The 22,219-nt window shown below is 43.2% G+C and overlaps 1 protein-coding gene across 1 annotated transcript in view; it reads right to left on the reverse strand.

Annotated features, from left to right (window-relative positions):
• LOC107291166 (serine/threonine-protein phosphatase with EF-hands 2-like) overlaps positions 1–18,273 on the reverse strand; it is a gene marked incomplete at its 3' end in the record, with an annotated part of 30,523 nt that extends 12,250 nt beyond the window's left edge. The window contains exons 1-12 of the mRNA XM_015820136.1: positions 18,191–18,273; positions 16,931–17,051; positions 15,374–15,431; positions 14,680–14,849; positions 13,385–13,499; positions 11,390–11,436; positions 10,241–10,407; positions 8,910–8,946; positions 8,665–8,814; positions 4,514–4,699; positions 1,740–1,885; positions 240–346 (exon numbers count right to left, since the gene is read on the reverse strand). Of these exons, the coding sequence (XP_015675622.1) occupies positions 240–346; positions 1,740–1,885; positions 4,514–4,699; positions 8,665–8,814; positions 8,910–8,946; positions 10,241–10,407; positions 11,390–11,436; positions 13,385–13,499; positions 14,680–14,849; positions 15,374–15,431; positions 16,931–17,051; positions 18,191–18,273 (1,387 nt within the window). The remainder of the gene's footprint in view (positions 1–239; positions 347–1,739; positions 1,886–4,513; positions 4,700–8,664; positions 8,815–8,909; positions 8,947–10,240; positions 10,408–11,389; positions 11,437–13,384; positions 13,500–14,679; positions 14,850–15,373; positions 15,432–16,930; positions 17,052–18,190) is intronic.
• Positions 18,274–22,219: the final 3,946 nt, after the last annotated feature.

A 22,219-nucleotide genomic window follows, 5' to 3' on the forward strand; every position in this document is an offset into this window, starting at 1 on the left:
CACTGATGATGTTACCTAGTTAGGGTAATGAAACGTCTGCAAGAAAACAACCAACCCAGAGATCACCAAGGACCCCTCACTTCAACCCTGAGCTATAAATGTTCTCCTTCGTTGGTACCATGGTGCCATCAACACTCTGCCAAGTTTTTATGGGCAGAGACCCCATCTTGATTTTCTGACCATGTTCATTTCCTGTCCCCCCCCCCCCCCCAAAAAATATGTCTCTTTGTTAGCCTTACCTGTGTTCTTCCTATCGTAGCTCTTAAACGTTATGGTGAGTTCTGACCTGTGGGCAAACAGCTGCTCCTTTAAAATTTGGTACGCTGACTCCTCCACTCGGCTGATCCTGGGAGAGAAAAAAAAAGACATTTCTGCCGTGTGAAATTGCACAAAAAACATTCAGTCCGTGCCCTTTCGGGATGACTGGAAAACTTTGAGAGGCCGATCACAGAACAGAATCATCTATTTTCATTGGAATAAATCAGATGGAATTAAGAGGGGGGGGGGACTTTGCCTGAATCACCATTTATTTTTCCTTACAAGTAGTCCTCAACATACAACGGGCCATCTAGCTATCTTTCTAAGTTATAACCGACCCTCAAAAGGGGTCCTTGGTGCTGTCTGACCTCGGTTGTTTTCTTGCAGATGTTTCATTACTCAAACTAGGTAACATCGTCTTTGTTAGTAGGGAATGGACTGGCTCTCCCTACTAATACTGATGATGTTAGCTAGCTGGGTAATGAAACGTCTGCAAGAAAACAACATAGTTTAGAGAGCACCAAGAACCCTACAGTTGTTTTCCTCCTCCTCCTCCTCCTCCTCCTGCCACACTCCCTTCTAACGCTGATGATGTTACCTAGCTGGGTAATGAAATGTCTGCAAGAAAACAGCCTAGCTTAAAGAGCACCAAGGACCCTACAGTTGTTCTCCTCTTCCTCCTCCTCCTCCTCCTCCTCCTCCTCCTCCCCCCCCTCCTCCTCCTCCTGCCACACTCCCTTCTAGCACTGATGATGTTATCTAGCTGGGTAATGAAATGTCTGCAAGAAAACAACCAAGCTCAGAGAGCACCAAGGACCCTCACTTCAACTTGAGCTACCAATATTCTCCTTTATTTCCAACCCCGAAAAAATATTTACAACCTGGATTCAAAGTGACTGAAAAAAGTGACTGATGATCCTGCAAGGGTCTATAAGAGTGAAAAATGGTCATCGGTCACTTTTTTCAGTGCCATTATAACGTCGAACGGTCACTAAACAAACGGTCTGTACTACAGTTCAAGGCCAACTTACGGGTTGCTGGTTTGGAACCCTGCCCAAAGTCCTTTCAGGAGTGGTTGGGGTTAGAGATGTAAAATTTCCAGAAATTTTGAAGCCATGAGGGAAAAAAATGTTTTTTCCCTGTTTTTTTTTCAGAAAAAAATAGAAATTTTGGAAAAAATTTGGGAAAAAAAGTTCACTTTTTTTGTAGTTTTACAAATTGCTTGAATAGAACAGAACAGAAAATGGGGAATAGAATAGAATAGAATAGAATAGAATAGAATAGAATAGAATAGAATAGAATAGAATAGAATAGAATAGATTCCACACTCCTTTTTTTTTTCCAATTTTTCCAGGAAAAAAAAGTTTTGGGAAAAAAAACAAAATGGAAAAACCCCTGTTTCCCCCCCCCCATTTTTCTGGTTTTTTTCCCAGGCCTTCCCATCTCTAGCTGGGGTACAACTGTCCGCAGTGCTGGCTGACCGTTGAGTTATGTTCATTTGACGGGATACTCCTTTGGTGGCTTGAAACTGGACCAAATGAGGTATGAGGTCAGGTCCCAGTTTGATGTAAGCACCCCGGTTACTGCCCACTGCATAATAGTTGGAAGCCGAAAATATGGTGATGACCTAGTCAAGACAAAACAGAGTACAACAGATTTAATAATAATAATAATGATAAAGTTGGAAGGGACCTTGGAGGTCATCTAGTCCAACCCCCTGCTCAGGCAGGAAACCCTATACCATTTCGGACAAATGGCTGTCCAGTCTCTTCTTAAAAACTTCCAGTGTTGGAGCATTCACCACTTCTGGAGGCAGGTTGTTCCACTGGTTAATTGTTCTAACTGTCAGGAAGTTTCTCCTTAGTTCTAGGTTGCTTCTCTCCTTGATTAGTTTCCACCCGTTGCTTCTTGTCCTGCCTTCAGGCGCTTTGGAGAATAGCTTGACTCCCTCTTCTTTGTGGCAGCCCCTGAGATATTGGAACACTGCTATCATGTCCCCCCTCCTTCTCTTCGTTAAACTAGATATTCCCAATTCCAGAAACCGTTCCTTATATGTTTTAGCCTCCAGTCCCCCTAATCATCTTTGTTGCTCTTCTCTGTACTCTTTCTAGAGTCTCAACATCTTTTTTTACATCGTGGTGACCAAAACTGGATGCAATATTCCAAGTGTGGCATTACCAAGGCATTGTAAAGTGGTATTAATACTTCACGTGATCTTGATTCTATCCCTCTGTTAATGCAGCCTAGAACTGTGTTGGTTTTTTTGGAAGCTGCAGCACACGGCTGGCTCATATTTAAATGATTGTCCAATAGGACTCCGCAATCCCTCTCACAGTTACTACTATTGAGCAAGGTACCCCCTATACTATACCTGTACATTTGGTTTTTCTTGCCTAAATGTAGAACCTTACTTTTTTCACCATTGAAGTTGGTGATTTACAGCAGTTCCCATGTTAAAGTCTCCAAAACCTACGTGTTCATCTTTGCTTTGCTTTAATCCACATTTGTAGGGGCGCGATGCTCACTGGTTAAAGACGCCAAGCTTGTCAGCTGGAAAGCTGACAGCCTAGGTTCAAGACCTGAGCGCCGCACAATGGGGTGAGCTCCCGTTCCTTGTTCCAGCTCCTGCCCACCTTGAAAGCATGCAGATGCGAGTAGATAAATGGGTATCACTTTGGTGTGGAGGTAACAGTGTTCTGTGTGCCTCGGTGTATAGCCGTGCTGGCCACGTGACCACAGAAGCATCTTTAGACAAGGCTGGCTCCCTCATCCAAGAAATGGAGATAAGCACCGTGCCCTAAAGTTGGACACGACTGGCTGTGAAAACCTTTCCCTTAATCCACATTTGTGCATTATTTGCACCGCAAACCCGCCATTAATATCATTCACAAAATGGTTTTCACAAATCTCCCAAATAAAAATGTTAGCAGCACCAAAAGAAAGCGTAGTCACAGTGTCCTGCAATTTATGACTTTTGGCCTTTGCTTCCATATTCTGGCAAAAAAAACCCGCCCATTGACTACAATGTTTGGATCCTATGTTGTCTACGTCTGCTGGTAAGTTACTACCAGAAGAAATGGGTTAGCCTGTGGAGTTGCCACTGGGTTGAGCTTCATGTTGATGATACAATCCATGCGTTTATTTCTATAGGTACTCATTAACTTGCAACTGGGTTGCTTAGCGAGTTGATATATATATATATATATAACAGATGCCGAGTTCCCAGAAAAAAGGCGGAGAAGAGCATCAAAGATGACAACGGGTCTGGAAGCAAAGTCATATGATGAACAGCTAAGGGATCTAGTTACGTTTAGCCTAACCAAAGTAAGGTTTAGGAGAGACATGATAACTGTCTTCCAATACTTAAAGGGAAGAGAGCTTCCATTTATTCTCGAGAGCACCTGAGGGCAGGACGAGAAGCCATGGAGGAAGCTTTTCAGAAAGAGAACCAACCTAGAAATAAGGAAGAATTTCCTGAATGTAAGAATTAATCAATGCAACAGTTTGCCTCCTGGAGTTGTCGGTGCTCCATCACTGGAGGTTTTCAAGAAAAGATTAGACAACTATTTGTCCAGGATGGTAAAAGGAGTCCTGCCTTAGCCATGGGGTTGGTCTAAAAGATCTTCAAAGTCCCTTTCAGCCCTATGATTTTATGACTGATTCTCTGAGTCTATGATTCTGTGATGATTCTATGATGACTCTATGATGATTCTATGGTGATTCTATGATGACTCTATGATACTGTGATTCTGTGATTCTATGATACTGTGATTTTGTGATACTGTGATACTGTGATTTTGTGATCCTATGATTCTGTGATTCTCTGATTCTATGATTCTATGATACTGTGATTCTGTGACTTTGTGATTCTATGATTCTGTGATTCTATAATTCTGTGACTGTGATTCTATGTTTCTATGATACTGTGATTCTGTGATTCTTTGATTCTATGATACTGTGATTCTATGATTCTGTGATTCTGTGACTTTGTGATTCTGTTTCTATGATTCTGTGATTCTGTGATTCTATGATACTGTGATTCTGTGATTCTGTAACTTTGTGATTCTATGATTCTGTAACTTTGTGATTCTATGATTCTGTGATTTTGTGACTTTGTGATTCTATATTTCTATGATTCTGTGATTCCGTGATTCTATGATTCTATTCCCTATGCACTTTTGCAACCCAGAAGCTTTTGCTGTTAGCCTGTACCTCTCCAGTAATATCCTAAACACTGATCCTCCACTGGGCCTACCTTCCGATTGTGGTTGAATTCATAACCTTCTGGCTTGCATTCGTGAGAACGGATGATGAACTGCAGGCGGTGTTTCTGCAGAAACATATCCGTCACATCAGGTCCAAAGTAACAGCCTCCGCCCCTTTCCAAATTCATTGTGCATCCAGGTCTAGGATCAGGGTCACTCCATAGAATATCCACAACCTACAAGCAAAGTCACAGACATGGGATTTTCCAGTTGCTTTATTTGAATTTTATTCATGCGTTTAGGTATGTAAGTCCACATTCAAAAGAAAAGTCAGTAGGGAATAGCATCAACATTAGAAATTCTGAGAGTTTCAAATTTTTATTAGTTTATCAAAACATAAAAGACAAAAATACAAAGAAAAAAACGAAAATAAGGGAAAAATAAGGGAAGGGTAAAGAGAAAAATGTAGGAGACCTTTGAGCTGTTTTCAGGGAGGTTGAACACTTTGAACATTGTGGATTATAACCTTGCCTGACTGACAATTTTTGGATGCCTGAGACAAAGGATCACTATAAAATATTGATTTTGGGACTGGACGTGTATTCTGGAATCTATTGGATTATAAAGGCTACATATAAAGTCCAGAAAGCTAGAGGAAACTTTGTTCTACTCTTAAATAAACACCTTTCAGAAGGAAATATACTCTACACTACAACTAATTCACCAAACAATTGTTGCAGACAAAGAGGACATAAAAAGAAATCATAATGAGACTAAAAATAATTTAGATAACATAAATGAGCAAATCTCCAAATTAAATCTACAACTAGAAAGTTCCCAGACAACTACAAAGTATTTTAGCTATATAAATGTAATTAATATTGAGAAAATCATAACTGACAAAGATACTTTAAATATTGATGGGTAATCAAACTTTAACAAGAGCATGAAAAACAGATATTGATTTATGAATTGATAGTATTGTTATTTGTATAATATTAGTAAAATATGACGAAAGAGGTTTATATCTAACTTTGTATACATCAATCGTACCAAGAATTGTAATTGTGTAATGAGGGGAAAATGGAAACAATATGGGGAAGAAAGAAGGATCAGGGAAATTATACTGGATTGTGCAGTACTGAATAGATTTATATTGAAGAACTTAATGTTAAATATGTGAACCCGGACAACATGTTGTTTACTAAGCTCCAAAGATTGTAATTCTTAAAAATTAATAAAACTTAAAAAAAAAAAAGAATTAACCAAATTCAAGAAGGGTTAGCCTTGTGGGAGTGTAATGATTCTAGGCCAGTGATGGTGAACCTTTTAGAGACCGAGGGCCCCAAAAACTGCCCCCCATCCCCGCTCCGCCCTGCCCACTGGGCCACCCACCACCTCCACGGCCCGCCACAGATCACCCAGGCAGCCCAGCAGTGCCATGGCAGCCATGCCCTCCACCCATGCCCCGCAGCATCATCTGCGCGCAACAGGGTGCAAGGGTGGAGTCTTGTCCCCGCTGCCCAGCTACCATGTCCTTGGCTCTGCTGCTTCGTGTGGGCCGTGCCCAGGAGCAACTCTCCTCCGGGGGGGGGCTGCTGGTGAGGAGGGGACCGTGGGAGGAGGCAGGGCTGGGGAGACGGTCCGTGTGCCCATAGAGAGGGCTCCGAGTGCTGCCTCTGGCACCTGTGCCATAGGTTCACCACCACTGTTCTAGGCTGATGACTCTCTTGACTCCACCCCCCAGGCTCTGCCCTCTTTCTCCTACAGGTTGGTCAGCTATTGCTGGATTGATTTCTACTTTTCTGCTTGCTGGAATTTTGGCAGTTCTCCAAATGCTTACCTGCTCAATGTCATCATCTTCATAGCATGTGGATTCATTTGAGTCCTCTGAGTCCACAGATGAACTGGGTCCTGGGGTTTTCTGGACTCCAGGGGACATGCGAGAGGATCTCGCATCTTCCTGGACTGTCTGTTGTCCCCCTTGGGAGACTTTGATTGTGGAACTGCTCCTGGCCAATTTGCCACCTTCAGATGGGGTATACTCTAAAGATTTTCTTCTCTTTGGTGTTAGCACAGAGGGAATCTAAGTTGAGAAGGAGACACCAAAGAGGGAGCTGTTAAGAAAGAGACAGAATACGTGACTGAGAATCAGGTATTTTTTAGAACCATATTTTCAATCCAGTTGTGGAATTGGAAAGAAAAAACAAAGTGATCTTGGAGTATCTATATCAGTGATGGCGAACCTTTTAGAGACGGAGTGCCCAAACTGCAACCCAAAACCCACTTATGCATCGTCGGGTGCCGAGTGGGTGTGGCCCATTGGGTGGGCGGGGCTGCGGTGGTAACAGCAGACTGGGTGGGACTTAAAAGTTCAATCAATCAATTCTAACTTTGCAAGATCTTTTTTTTCCCGCAAGAAATTGAAATTGACTGAATGATTGAACCTTTTTTTGTACATGGTGTCGGAGGCCTAAAGCAAAAAGGTTTTATAAAACCCAGCTGAAGGCCTAGGACTGGGGCAATGGCGCGTGTGCCCACAGACTGCCGCCTCTGGCCCACAGACTGCCGCCTCTGGCACCCGTGCCATAGGTTCGCCACCACTGGTCTATATTTTGTCTCTCTTCAATCCTGTGTGCAGTTCTGATCACTACAATACAAAAGGGACCCAAGTAGTCCTCAGCTTACAACGGTTTGTTTGGTGACCGTTCAAAGTTACAACAGCACTGACAAAAATCATTTTTCACACTTACAACCATCGCAACATCCCCCTGATCAAAATTCAGACATTTGGCAACTGACTCATATTTATGACGGTTGCAGCATGTCCCAGGATCACGTGATCACCTTTGGCAGCCTTCCGACAAGCAAAGTCAGTGACTAAACCAGGCTCACTTTACAACCATGTTACTAACTTAAGAACTGCAGTGGTTCACTTAACAACTGTGTCAAGAAAGGTGGTAAAATGGGGCAAGACTTACTTAACCAATCAATGTCTTGCTTAGCAACAGAAATTTTGGGCTCAGTCATGGTCATAAGCCAAGGACTACCTGCAATGAAGAACTGGAAAGGTTACAGAGAAGATGGTGAAGAAATTGGGTCTAATTCCTATGAAGAAGGATTAAAGCAGAGGTCCCCAACCTTTTGGGCACCAGGGACCATTCCGGGGAAAAAAGTTTTTCCGTGGACCGGAGGGTGTGTGGTTTTGTGTGCTGCCTGCATCTCGCGGATGAGGCTTTGGTTGTTTGTGTGGACCGGTTGCTGGCATGCTGTGGCCCGGTACTGTCCATGGACCGGGGGTTGGGGGGCCCTGGATTAAAGGAAGTAGGCAGGTTTAGCTTAAAGAAGCTACAGTACAATCGAACCCTCCCAATATTTGAAAGCTGTCACAGGGAAAAAAGAGTAAATTTATTCTTTGTAGCTGCTGAAAGTGGGACAAGAACCAAGAGGAAAACAGAGGTCCAAAGTTCAAATAAGAAGGAATTTCCTGATCATCTTTAGAGATGGAGTCCTAGTGGACAAACACTTAAATATGAGCCAACCGTGTGCTGCAGCTGTCAAAAAAGCCAACACAGTCCTAGGCTGCATTAACAGAGGGATAGAATGAAAATCACGCAAAGTGTTAGTACTGCTTTATAATGCCGTAGTAAGACCACACTTGGAATACTGCATCCAGTTTTGGTTACTACAATGTAAAAAAGATGTTGAGACTCTAGAAAGAGGGCAGAGAAGAGCAACAAAGATGATTAGGGGACTGGAGGCTAAAGCATATAAGGAACGGTTGCTGGAATTGTGTATGTCTAGTTTAATGAAGAGAAGGACGAGGGGAGACATGATAGCAGTCTTCCAATATCTCAGGGGCTGCCACAAAGAAGAGGGAGTCAAGCAATTCTCCAAAGCACCTGAAGGCAGGACAAGAAGCAACGGATGGAAACTCATCAAGGAGAGAAGCAACCTAGAACTAAGGAGAAATTTTCTGACTGTTAGAACAATTAATCAGTGGAACAACTTGCCTCCAGAAGCGGTGAATGCTTCAACACTGGGAGTTTTTAAGAAGAGTTTGACAACCATTTGTCTGAAATGGTGTAGGGTTTCCTGCCTGAGCAGGGGTTTGTGGACTAGTTGACCTCCAAGGTCCCTTCCAGCTCCGCTATTCTGTTCTGTTCCACAAATAAAAGCAGGTCCTCTTCTAACGCCATACCTTACACCTCTCAACTTTGGCTAGCTGTTCCAAATCGGTCTTATCAGATATGCCTCCATGTACAATCAGGACCTTTCTGTCAATCACAGTTGCCAATGGCAGGCTGCTGAAGACATTCTTGATCACCGCCAGGAGTCTGTTGGCATGATCCTAGAGGGAAGAGGAGCAGAGTGCAAAAACTAGGCTGCGCAGTTCAGGGGTATCCGACAACACCGAAGATGCAATAGGTAGGCAAACCGGAGTACCTTATATTTGCGGGTGACTTCCTTGGTAAACCCGTAGCTACAGGCAGAAGAGAAGAGAAGACTTTAACTAGATGTCTTGGAAGGAGAGCAAAACAACAACAATGACAATCTTAAAAGTGTTACAGGTAGTCTTCAACTTACAACACTTCGTTTACTGACTGTTCAAAGGTAGCACAGCACTGAAAAATGTGCCTTATGACCGTTACAACCGTTGCAGCATCCCCACGATCAGGTGGCCAAAATGTAGACGCTTGACTCATATTTATGACCTTTACTGTGTCCCAAGGTCATGTGATCCCCTTTTGAGACCTTCTGACAAGCAAAGTCAGTGGGAAAGACAGATTCACTTAACAATCAGTTTACTAACTGATCAACTGTGGCAAGAAACGTTTGGGCAAAACTCACTTAACAAATGTCTCACTTAACAACAGAAACTTTGGGCTCAGTTGCCATCGTAAATTGAGGACTACCTGTAGTTTTGACTTATTTTCAGCCCTGCGAGATAAATCAGACCAAGAAACCAACGTCATGTAAGACGGCACTAGTTTTATTGCAACAGGCACAGTAACAGAATCTTGCCAGTTGGAATGGGCTTCCCCCCTCCATCCTTTTATTTTGGTATGAACTAGGGAGGGGCTTGTCCGAGATACTTTGTTAGAAATTCTGTTTTACATAAAGGACCACATAGAGCAAACAAAGAGCACAGTCACCATGTGCTTTACTGCTCAACTCTATTACTGTAACTGGAAACAGGAAACTCTTCTCACAAAATAAAGAAACCATAGATTATAACCATAGATGCATGCTAAACACTGCCATCTACTGGCTGAATAATTCTGTTGCAATACAAAATACATTCTAACATATATTCCAACGCTTTCTCAGGTTACTTTCTTGGCCAGGGCTCAAGATCCACTTATCTTGCTAACCGTTCTTCCTCCTAGTCATCTAGGTTATTCCCTATAACTTTTACAGGTAGTCCTCAACTTATAAGAGTTTGTTTAGTGACTATCAAAGTTTATGAAAATGTTGAAGGGTACTGGGCCTAGGACAGATCCTTGGGGTACCCCATTGCATGCTTCCCTCCATGTAGTTGTAGTTCCGTTAAGCACTACACACTGGATGTGGTGGGTCATTAAATTGCAGATCCATCTGTCGGGTGATGCTGTCTACCCAATAATAATATGTGTACTGAAGAAAATATTTATTTATCTATTTAAAAAATACATATGGCCATCCAACTCATTCTCAGTACCTCTGGGTGGCTTACAAAGATAAACAAAATAAAAACTAGATACCCTACTTTTCTGCAAATGATTTAAATTCCATACCGGAAATTGATCATGTAATCCTCATGGTTGCCTCGATTCAGGTGGACCTCTTTGGGGTAAATCAAGAGGAAAACAAAGAGAATGATCAGGATCTCAATGGAATGCTTGCCTCTGTCCACAAAGTCACCGTTGAAGACGTACAACTTCTGCGGAGAAGGAAGTCCGTTCTGTAAGGAGGAGAAACAAAAATCCCTAAAATTGAACTTCAGTGGGATGGCAAGATTAGGAGACAAGCTCCCAGGAAGCCTTAATCTGTGGGGTCCTTGGTGCTCTCTGAGCTTGGTTGTTTTCTCGCAGATGTTTCATGACCCAACTAGGTAACATCATCAGTGCTAGAAGGGAGAGGAGGAGGAGGAGGAGGAGGAGGAGGAGGAGGAGGAGGAGAAGTGTAGAGTCCTTGGTGCTCTCTGAGTTTGGTTGTTTTCTTGCAGACGTTTCATGACCCACCTAGGTAACATCATCAGTGCTAGAANCTAGAAGGGAGTGTGGAGGAGGAGGAGGAGGAGGAGGAGGAGGAGGAGGAGAACTGTGAGATCCTTGGTGCTCTTTGAGCTTGGTTGTTTTCTTGCAGATGTTTCATGACCCACCTAGGTAACATCATCAGTGCTAGAAGGGAGTGTGGAGGAGGAGGAGGAGGAGGAGGAGGAGGAGAACTGTGAGATCCTTGGTGCTCTTTGAGCTTGGTTGTTTTCTTGCAGATGTTTCATGACCCACCTAGGTAACATCATCAGTGCTAGAAGGGAGTGTGGAGGAGGAGGAGGAGGAGGAGGACAACTGTGAGGTCCTTGGTGCTCTCTGAGCTTGGTTGTTTTCTTGCAGACGTTTCATGACCCAACTAGGTAATATCATCAGTGCTAGAAGGGAGAGGGCTTTGCTCCCTGTGTATGTACTAGTGGCTTTTCCCGCCAGCGTTGATGGGAGTGTTCTTCACAGATGCCGAGATTCACTGATGCCGAGGAATGTTGTGCGTTTTATTGCTCCACCATAGCAAGTCTAACAAGCAGCAAAAAGTGTAATTACTTTGTTTTATCTTGGTTAGGGAAGAGTTACCATGTCTTTTCTTGCACGGAAGATTAGAATCGAGGTACTTTTGTAAGGATTGATTCATTTCGATTGCTTTTGACATATCGTCATGAACGCTCTGCTTACCTTGTAAAATATGTGAAACAAGTCGAATATTTGTCCATGTAAGTCTCCTAATAAAAGAAAGGGAGAAAGTGTTATCTCAGTGAAGAATTTGATAGAATCCTAGAATGTATAAATTGGAAATCATCTTTAAATAATTTTAATCCAGCTCCTTGCACAGTGCAGTGGTTCAATTTGACATCAACAGGACGTTGCTGAGCTTGAGAGAAGACTAAGCTATCAAAATTCCAAGATATTTCCTTATTGCTGGTAAGAGAACATGGACAGGTCCATCAGGAATCAAACTAAACTCCTGGAAGATATGAACTCTTGCAGGCCGCTTACTATCGTAGCAGGTAGCCGTAGATAGTCAACCTTGGTTAGACTGTTGAATTTCTGCCTGCTCGTTTTGGAGTTTGGGCAACAGTCACTCAGAAGTCTCCTACCCCTCATTTAAAAGCCCAAACTTCACCGCATATTGCAATGGTTTAGAGCAGGTCTCCAACTTTGGCAACTTTAAGACCTGTGGACTTCAACTCCCAGAATTCCCTAGCCAGCCATGCCGGCTGGGGAATGCTGGGAGTTGACGTTCACAAGTTTTAAAGATGCCAAGGTTGGAAGCCCCTCGTTTAGACTTTTAGGCAAATATTTCTCTCTCTGTGTCTCTGTCTCTGTCTCTGTCTCTCTCTCTCTCTCTCTCTCTCTCTCTCTCTCTTTTTTTTTTGAAAAAAAATTATTAATTTTCTAATTTTACATTTAAATATTTGAAAAGCAACGTGATGGCTGAGTTGGTCAATAATTCAATAACATACAAATATCTTTAGTACAGATCTCAAATTATTACATTAAATAATTCCTCTCTTTTCCCCTATCTATCTATCTATCTATCTATCTGTCTGTCTGTCTGTCTGTCTGTCTGTCTGTCTGTCTGTCTGTCTGTCTGTCTGTCTGTCTGTCTGTCTGTCTATCTATCTATCTATCTATCTATCTGTCTGTCTGTCTGTCTGTCTGTCTGTCTGTCTGTCTGTCTATCTATCTATCTATCGAGATAGATATAGATAGATAGATAGATAGATAGATAGATAGATATAGATATAAGCTATCTAGCTTAGCTATCTATCTATCTATCTATCTATCTATCTATCTATCTATCTATCTATCTATCTATCTATCTATCTATCTATCTATCTATCTATCTATCTATCTATCTATCTATCCAGAGCTTTTTTTCTCACAGAATGCTCAGAACGGAGTTCCGGCACCTTTTTTGGATGGAACCTTGTAGGGTAGGCAAGGCGGGTTGTATGACGTGTGAGTTCTGGCACCTTTTTTTTAATAGAAAAAAAGCACTGTCTCTCTCTCTCTCTCTCTCTCTCTCTCTCTCTCTCTCTCTCTCTCTCTCTCTCTCTCTCTCTCTCTCTCTCTCTCTCTCTCTCTCTCTCTCTCTCTCTCTCTCTCTCTCTCTCTCTCTCTCTCTCTCTCTCATCTATCTATCTATCTATCTATCTATCTATTAAGCTATCTAGTTATCCATCTAGCTATCTAGCTATCTAGCTAGCTATCATCTATCTAGCTTAGCTATCTAGCTATCATCTATCTAGCTATCATTTCTCTCTCTCTCTCTCTCTCTCTCTCTCTCTCTCTCTCTCTCTCTCTCTCTATCTATCTATCTATCTATCTATCTATCTATCTATCTATCTATCTATCTATCTATCTATCTTCTCTATCTGTCTGTCATCTGTCTGTCTAATCTGCCACCATCTCACTATGGAGACCAGCTCTAGGTGGCTGAGTGCAACTCAGTGCAATAACATCATTGGGACATAAACACCAGGTATAAACATAGAAACAGTTGAAAAGACAGGAATGAAACAGAGGAGAAAGATTTTCATCTTGTTCTGCTTTGGGTATCAGGAGGAACAAGGCCAGGCTCCTTTGCTGGACTCAGGAGCACTCCTCTCCTCTTCCTTGCAACTTTGCCGAGGGGCTCTACCTATTTACAACAGGTAGTTGTCTCACCACACACGGTGATCTCCTCACTGTAGCAGGTAGAGATTCTGTTAATATTTGGCAGCTGGCTCAGATGGTGTTCCGCCTCTTGGAAGAGTTTTAAAACATAGTAAGGATGAAGCTGCTACTGGGAATAAAGAAAAAAAAACATTAGAAAAGGCAACGGGAGAGAAGTTGAGCCTTGACTGGCAGACGTTTCATGACCCAACTAGGTAACATCATCAGTGCTAGAAGGGAGTGGGCTTTGCAGAAAGGAGGAGGAGGAGGAGGAGGAGGAGGAGGAGGAGGAGAACTGTGGGGTCCTTGGTACTATCTTAGCTTGGTGGTTTTCTTGCAGACGTTTCATGACCCAGTTAGAAGGGAGTGGGCTTTGTGAAGACGTTTCATGACCCAATGCTAGAAGGGAGTGGGCTTCGTGAAGAGGAGGAGGAGGAGGAGGAGGAGGAGGAGGAGGAGGAGGAGGAAGANCCCCTTGGGGAAGTGGGGCTGGGCTTGGTGCCGCTGGTGCTCAAGAGCCAGGCTGGGCATTTGACCTCTGCTGCGCAGGGCTCCGGGCAGCCCGCACCACCATCCAGCCCCCCATGGCCTGAGAGGAACAGTGAGGCTCCTCCAGTGGACCATACCTTGGCACTTGCCCTGGTCCCACCCCGTTCTGCCAGAGACCCTCAGATCTGTCCCACTCCTGCCCTGGCCCCCCACAGGCACCCTTGATGCAAACGATGTAGAGCTGGCCACGCCCACCCAACAGGCCACACCCACTCCATGCCCAACAGTAGGCCGCACCCACCCTGGCCCCACACCCCCCCCCGAGGGCAACCGCAATGCTGATGCGGCCCTCAATGAAATTGAATTTGACACCCCTATACTAGTGGCTTCTCCTGTGTTCTTCACTCCCACCAACTCCGACAGAACGAGCCAATTAGCGTGAGCCAACAGGACCTTTACACACGTAGTCCTCGACTTACAACAGTGCGTTTAGTGACCGTTCAAATTTACAACGGCATTGGAAAAAAAAAAAGCTTGCCAGGAAGGTTGCAAATGGCGGTCAATTGACTCCAGGATGCCACAACCATCGTAAATACATGTTGGTGGCCAAGCATCCAAATTCCGATCACATGATTGTGGGGATGCTGTGATGGTTGTAACTGCGAGGAACAATGGTAAGTCTCATGTTTGGTGCCGTTGTAACTTCACACGGTCACTAAACGAAAGCTTGTAAGCCGAGAACTACCTGGAAAGAATTTTAGGGATCTCTGATCCATTCCCGGAAGCAACATTGAGATAGTTGTTCTTCAAGTACTTACTTGATTGTTTCTGAAGGCTTCCAGGATGTTTACCGCATCGTCCGGCGTCAGGGGGAAACTGAGTCGAGGGCCCCTGTAACTAACTGGTACCTCCATAGATTCCATTCCTTTTTCCAGTTTGATCCGTTTCGTATTATCCGTCTCCGACAGGATGCGGTTAAGGAAATCCCCTTGGCAGGAGTAGAGCAAAATTTTAAGATATTTCAGATATTAATGCAGACGGTCCTTTCTCTGAGGAATCAGAAAAGTTAAAAATGTGCCCGCAGGTAGTCCTTGACTTACAATAGTTCATTTAGTGACCCTTCAAAGTTACAACGGCACTGAAAAAAAGTGACTTGCAACCGTTTTTCCCCCACACACGTATGACCTTTGAACCATCCCCAGGATCATGTGATCAAAATTCAGGTGCTTGGCAACTGACTCATACTTATGACCGTTGCTGTGTCCCCGAGTCATGTGATCCCCTTTTGTGACCTTCTGACAAGCAAAGTCAATGGGGAAGCCAGATTCACTTAAACGAACGTGTTACTTAACAATCTGGTTACTAACTTGTTCACTCCGGTGGTTCACTTAAGAACTATGGCCAGGAAGGTCGTAAAAAGAGGCAAAACTCAACAACTGTATTCCTTAGCAATGGAAATTTTGGGCTCAGCTGGGGCCATAAATCGAGGATTACAATTATATATACACTTACTATCTTTCGTGTTTTTTGATGCGACGTTCTCTAAGAGATAGTCAAAGAAATGGCTGAGCTGCAGAAGATCAAAATAATATTGTCAAAACCTAGAGGAAACATACATTTCTTTTCTCTTTTCTTATTTTTGCCCTCCTGGGCTACCCTCCTTCGCCATAACTATGTCTAGGTATGTCTAGTTTAGGTCTAGGTATGTCTAGTTTAATGACATACAACTATGTGTAGGTATGTCTAGACCAGGGGTAGGCAACCTTGGCTCTTTTATGACTCGTGGACTTCAACTCCCAGAATTCCTGAGCCAACATGGCTCAGCTTGGAAACTCTCCCTTTCCCCTCAGCATGGCTGGCTCAGGAATTCTGGGAGTTGAAGTCCACGAGTCATAAAAGAGCCAAGGTTGCCTACCCCTAGTCTAGTCTAATGAAAAGAAGGACTAATCGTAATGTATAAAGATATTTTGAACACTAAAGGGAAAGCAAAATGGAAACAAGAGATGGGAAAGCAAGAATATTGGTCTAATAAGGTGACCGTAATTGCAAATAAAATTGAGTTACAAATTGGATAGAAAAGATGTTATAATTTAGAAGCAATTGTATCAGTAGATACAATATTAGAAAAATATGATGATGAAGAAACATATATTCAATATTGTATGTATGTTATATGTATTAATAGTAGAAAGAATTGTATCTGTTTAGTGTTTGAAAAGTGAAGAAACATCACTTCAACAAGAGAGGATTAAAAAAATGTCAGAATGTGCAGAAACTAAGAGTGATATTGAAGAACAAAGAAAAGGAAGATACAGAATAATTTTAATATGTATTGTTAAGTAAAAAAATGAACCCAGATAACATGCTGTTTATTAAGCACTTACGATTTGTAAAAATTAGAAAATCAATAAAATTTTATCGGAAAAAAAAGCAATGGATGTAAACTAAATCAAGGAGAGAAGCAACCTAGAACTAAGGAGAAATTTCCTGACAGGGAGAACAATTAACTAGTGGAACAACCTGCCTCCAGAACCGGTGAATGCTCCAATACTGGAAGTTTTTAAGAAGAGACTGGACAACCATTTGTCGGAAATGGTATAGGGTTTCCTGCCTGAGAAGGGGGTTAGACTAGAAGGCCTCTAAGGTCCCTTCCAACTCTGTTATTCTATATTCTGTAAAGGTTCAGAAGAGAAGGACTAGGGGTGACATGATAGCAGTGTTCCAGTATTTGAAGGGCTGCCACAATCTATTCTCCAAAGCACCTGAAGGCAGGACAAGAAACAACGGATGGAAACTAACCAAGGAGAGAAGCAACCTAGAACTAAGGAGAAATTTCCTGACAGTGAGAACAATTAACCAGGGGAACGACTTGCCTCCAGAAGTTGTGGGTGCTCCATCACTGGAGGTTTACAAGAAGAAATCAGACATCCATTTATTTGGAATGGTGTAGGGGTTCCTGCTTGAGCAGGGGGTTGGACTAGAAGACCTCCAAGGTCCCTTCCAACTCAGTTATTCTGTATTAAATAACAACTGGGAGCTGATGCTTCCACACACCTGTTGCCACCGTACCTTCATTTGATCGTGTTCTCCCGCATATTCTATGGATTGGAAGATGCGCCAGGTGCATCTCCGTCGCATTTCGAGTCGGGCTACATAGCGTCGATACCACCGCTGGATCAGAACAGCTGATCTAAGGGCTGAGGTGCAAAAAGAGAGAGCAAAAGGATCAGGAAGCAACCACCATCTTTAAAAGGCGCAGTTTTATTTGAGTATGTTATTATGAATAATGAAAACATTGCTAATATGCCGTGCCTTCTCTCCAAAAGACAGTTGAAATTCCTTGTGGTGTTCCTCTGGCAATGCTGTTAAAAATGAGCATAATTCTGGCTACAAAGTACTCCTCGACTAGGGACCATTTGAAGTTATAACAGCGCTGAAAAAAATTGACTTATGGCCGTTTTTCACACTTATGACCCTCGCAGCACCAGGGGTAGGCAACCTTGGCTCTTTTTATGACTTGTGAACTTCAACTCCCAGAATTCCTGAGCCAGCCATGCTGAGGGGAAAGGGAGAGTTTCCAAGCTGAGCCATGCTGGCTGAGGAATTCTGGGAGTTGAAGTCCACGAGTCATAAAAGAGCCAAGGTTGCCTACCCCTGCGCCTAGTCACAGGATCAAAATTCAGACTCTTTGCAACTGACTCGTATTTATGATGGCCGCAGTGTCCTGGGGTCATGTGATCACTTTTTGCGACCTTCTGACAAGCAAAGTCAAGGGGGAAGCCAGATTCACTTAACAACCACATTACTAGCTTAACAACTGCAGTGATTCACTTAACAACCGAGGCAAGAAAGATTGTTAAATGGGCCCAAACTCACTTAACAACTCTCTCGCTTAGCAACATAAATTTTGGGCTCAGTTGTGGTTGTAAGTCGAGAACTACCTGTAGTGTTTTTTAACCTTATCAATTTTAACATGTGTGGAATTCAACTCCCAGAATTCTCCAGCCAGCTAGCACTGTTTCTTAACCTTAACAATTCTAGGATGCGTTTTTATTTAAATTTAAATTTAAGATGCAAGTTGGCTCGGGAATTCTGGGAGTTGAAGTCCACGCAACGTAAAGTTGCCAATGGTGAGGAGCACTGCTTTAAAGTTCACTATTTAGTTCAGAGAGAACAAATCTAGGAAGGATAAATGAAGACACCAAATCAATAATCAGATTTTTTTGGGGGGGTGATCATAATTCATGACTTGATAACAAATCAGATCAGAACGTGTGGATTTGAATCGCGACCTCCATTTTGGCAGTTCCAACATGCCTCTGTGCTGACCTGAGTTCGTGGCCATTTTTTTCTCCGCACCAACCGGAGGTTTTCTCTGAAACTCCATCCTTCTTCAGTTGCTTCTTTTCCATACTTTATAACCGCATCGTTTTAACCGGTACCCAAAGACATTCCAAGCCACCTGATTTGCAGCCCGCTTCCCCATTGTCTTAAATCACCCAATGGGAAAAAAACTGGCGAGGAAAGAAGAAACATTCTTGGCTTCCATTGGCCGGAATCTTTGATAAGAGAAGAGGTCCATTCTAAAGCTTGACTTGAGAACTTAACAGAATAACAGAGTTGGAAGGGACCTTGGAGATCTTCTAGTCCAACCCCTTGCTCAACAGGACACCCTATACCATTTCAGACAAATGGTTGTCCAGTCTCTTCTTAAAACCCTCCAGCAATAGGACACCCACAACTTCTAGAGGCAAGCTGTTCCACTAACTAATTGTTCTCACTGTCTGGAAATTTCTCCTTAGTTCTACTGTAGGTTGCTTCTATCCTTGATTAGTTCCCCTCCGTTGCTTCTTGTTCTGCCTTCAGGTGCTTTGGAGAATAGATTGACCCCATCTTCTTTGTGACAGCCCCTAAAATATTGGAAGACTGCTCTCCTGTCACCCCTAATCTGTCTTTTCATTAATCTAGACATACTCAATTCTTACAACTGTTCTTCATATGTTTTACTCTCCAATCCCTTGATGGATCAACCTCGATGGATCAAGCCAAGGATATAGCTAATCTAGCATTCTGTGTAACACATAGACCAGGGGTAGGCAACCTTGGCTCTTTTATGACTTGTGGACTTCAACTCCCAGAATTAGCTGGCTCAGGAATTCTGGGAGTTGAGGTCCACGAGTCATAAAAGAGCCAAGGTTGCCTACCCCGACATAGATCAATGAGTTGCTCTGGGGGCATTCTTAAACATGAATAGGAAGACAGTAGATCATCTCCACAATTGCTTCCTAGTAGACTTAATGAACATGATTGAACAGATGAACAGATATCCCCATGGAGCCTATAAGTCAATGAATTTGGACAGGTTTAAGGAAAGCTGTAGGAAGTCGGGTGGACAGAAGATGGATCACCTAAAGCAGGGGTGTCCAACCTTGACAACTTTAAGAATGGTGACTTCAACTACCAAAATTCCCCAGCTAATCATGTTGAGTTGAAGTCCAGTTGAAGTCTTAAAGTTGCCAAGACTGGACACCTCTGATCTAAAGCAACGAAATCACTTTGAAGATAGAACGTATTTATTAAGCATTCAAACCACAAAGAATGTACAAACTCCCATTAGCAGCATACTAATGAGAGGCTTGAGATGACTAAGAGGCAAGAGCCATTCCTTCAATGTTCCTTCTATAGAGCTATTCGGAAAAACTATATCCTTCCCATAATTGATGATATCCTGGTTGTTCGGAAAGGATTTATCTCCAATGGCTGCTTAAGGACGAGCAGGCAGTGATCACAGCGCAGGTGGCTAGATCCTGCACAAAAGCATTGGGGGTTCGCCGGAAACACAAATAAACAATTTAGATAATAATAATAATAATAATAATAATAATAATAATAATAATAATAATAATAATAAATAATAATAATAGTAATAAAGTTGGAAGGGACCTTGGAGGTCATCTAGTCCAACCCCCTGCTCAGGCAGGAAACCCTATACCAGTGTTTCTCAACCTTGACAATTTTAAGGCATGTGGACTTCAACTCCCAGAATTCCACAGCCAGCAATGCTGGCTGTGGAATTCTGGGAGTTGAAGTCCACATGCCTTAAAATTGTCAAGGTTGAGAAACACTGCCCTATACCATTTCAGACAAATGGCTGTCCGGTCTCTTCTTAAAAACTTCCAGTGTTGGAGCATTCACCGCTTCTGGAGGCAGGTTGTTCCACTGGTTAATTGTTCTAACTGTCAGGAAGTTTCTCCTTAGTTCCAGGTTGCTTCTCTCCTTGATTAGTTTCCATCCATTGCTTCTTGTCCTGCCTTCAGGCGCTTTGGAGAATAGCTTGACTCCCTCTTCTTTGGGGCAACCCCTGAGATATTGGAACACTGCTATCATGTCCCCCTTCGTCCTTCTCTTTGTTAAACTAGACATACCCAATTCCAGCAACCGTTCCTTATATGCTTTGGCCTTTTTAATAATCTTTTATAATTAATTTTATTACATGTTTTTATCCAGCATTAGACTCTACTCAATGTATTTTTTCTGAAGGTAGCCACACCTTGCTGCCGATCGTCCTCTTCCCGTTCCATCCATCTTCCCCAGCATTAGAGCTTTCTTTCCAGAAAGAAAGAAAAACAAAAACAGTCGCCCTTTTCCAAGTTAATTTATTTTCAGCCCTATCATTAAGTATTTGTGATGATTTAACAACCAAAGAATAAGGAAAAAAAAAGGTGGCAGGTTTTAAAATATGGCCCGAGGCTTACATTTAAAGATAAACGACATTTCAAAGTATAAATCCTGATGCTTGTGCGACACTAAAATTACTAGCAGGAAAGGATTTAAATTTTTTTAATTATTATTATTTAAAATAATAACAATTTCCCAGTTTGTTTTACAGGAAAAATAGCAGTGCATTTCTAGCTGTCACTTGAAAAAGGGATGGCAAGACCCCATTCTTCTAGAACAGTGACGGCAAACCTTTTAGAGACCGAGTGCTCAAACTGCAACCCAAAACCCACTTATGTATCGTCGGGTGCCAGGTGGGTGTGGCCCATTGGGTGGGTGTGGCCCATTGGGGGGGCGTGGCTGCGGTGGTAACGGCCGACTGGGTGAGACTAAAAAGTTCAATCAATCAATTCCAACTTTGCGAGATCTTTTTTTTTCCTGCGAGAAGTAGAAATTGACTGATTGATTGAATGTTGTTTTTTTTTGCACAAAGCGGTGGAGGCCTAAAGTGAAAAGGTTTTATAAAACCCAGCTGAAGGCCTAGAATGGCGCGCGCGCCCACAGAGAGGGCTCTGCGTGCCACCTGTGGCACACATGCCATAGGTTCGCCACCACGGTTCTAGGACAGAATTTTCTTTGACTATCTCCTATACCAGGGGTCCCCAACCTATGGGCCACGGCCTGGTACCAGGCTGCGGGCTCTTGGCCAGCGGGCCACAGAAATGGCTGGCCAGGCTGCACACTCGTGGGCGTGCATTCCCCACTTGCGCTAGCGCCCACGACCCTGCGAATGGGGATGCTAGCGCGGGGGGGTGCACCTCGTTTGTGCATGCATGAACGGGGTGCTAGTGTGGTGTGGGTGTGTGCCCGCGGCCTATTCGTGCATGCGCAAATGGGCGCTAGCTGCCACGGGGGGGTGCACAGCTGTTCACGCATGCGCACGTCGCCAGCGCATGCACGAACGCAGCCGCTAGTACTGTGCCAGTGGGCGTGGCCCCGTTTGCGTGCACGCAGTAATTTGGAAGCTGCTCTCCCCTCCGGGCCGCGAGCTTGGAAAGATTGGAGAACTCTGTGCTATACTTTGAAATACCAACAGAAGAAAATATTTATAGTTCACAGTTGAACTGTGGGGTCCTTGCTGCTCTCCGAGCTCCATTGTTTTCTTGTATATAAACAGAGAGCAAAGCTCTTCTAGCACTGATGATGTTACCTAGTTGGATAATGAAACGTCTGCAAGAAAACAACCAAGCTCAGAGAGAAACCACAGCACCCCCCCCCCCCATTTTAAGATACATTCTGCAAAAGCTGGGTATGCAGAGAGTTCGTTGTCCATCCTTGGAAATTAACAGCTGTCCAAACTCATTTTTCCAGGGTTTTCCATATAGCTAGGAGAATAGAGTCACCATAAATATCTACGTGTGTATCTTGCCGTTGGCCAAATACGTAGATCCAAGGTAGTCCATCCAAGTCCTGATGTGAACCACACATATCTTATGGTTTCAATACATTTTCTCAGGAATATCAAATAAAGTGCATCTAATCAGGACATAGCCATGTCATACAGCCACAGGGAAATCTGATTTTTGTGCTGATGGGCTAAAATAGCCAATAGGACATGATGTTTAATCAAATAAAAGAAGG

The sequence above is a fragment of the Protobothrops mucrosquamatus genome, unplaced genomic scaffold (genome assembly GCF_001527695.2).
Source record: "Protobothrops mucrosquamatus isolate PMUCROS unplaced genomic scaffold, P.Mucros_1.0 scaffold_153, whole genome shotgun sequence".
Lineage (NCBI taxonomy): Eukaryota > Metazoa > Chordata > Lepidosauria > Squamata > Viperidae > Protobothrops > Protobothrops mucrosquamatus.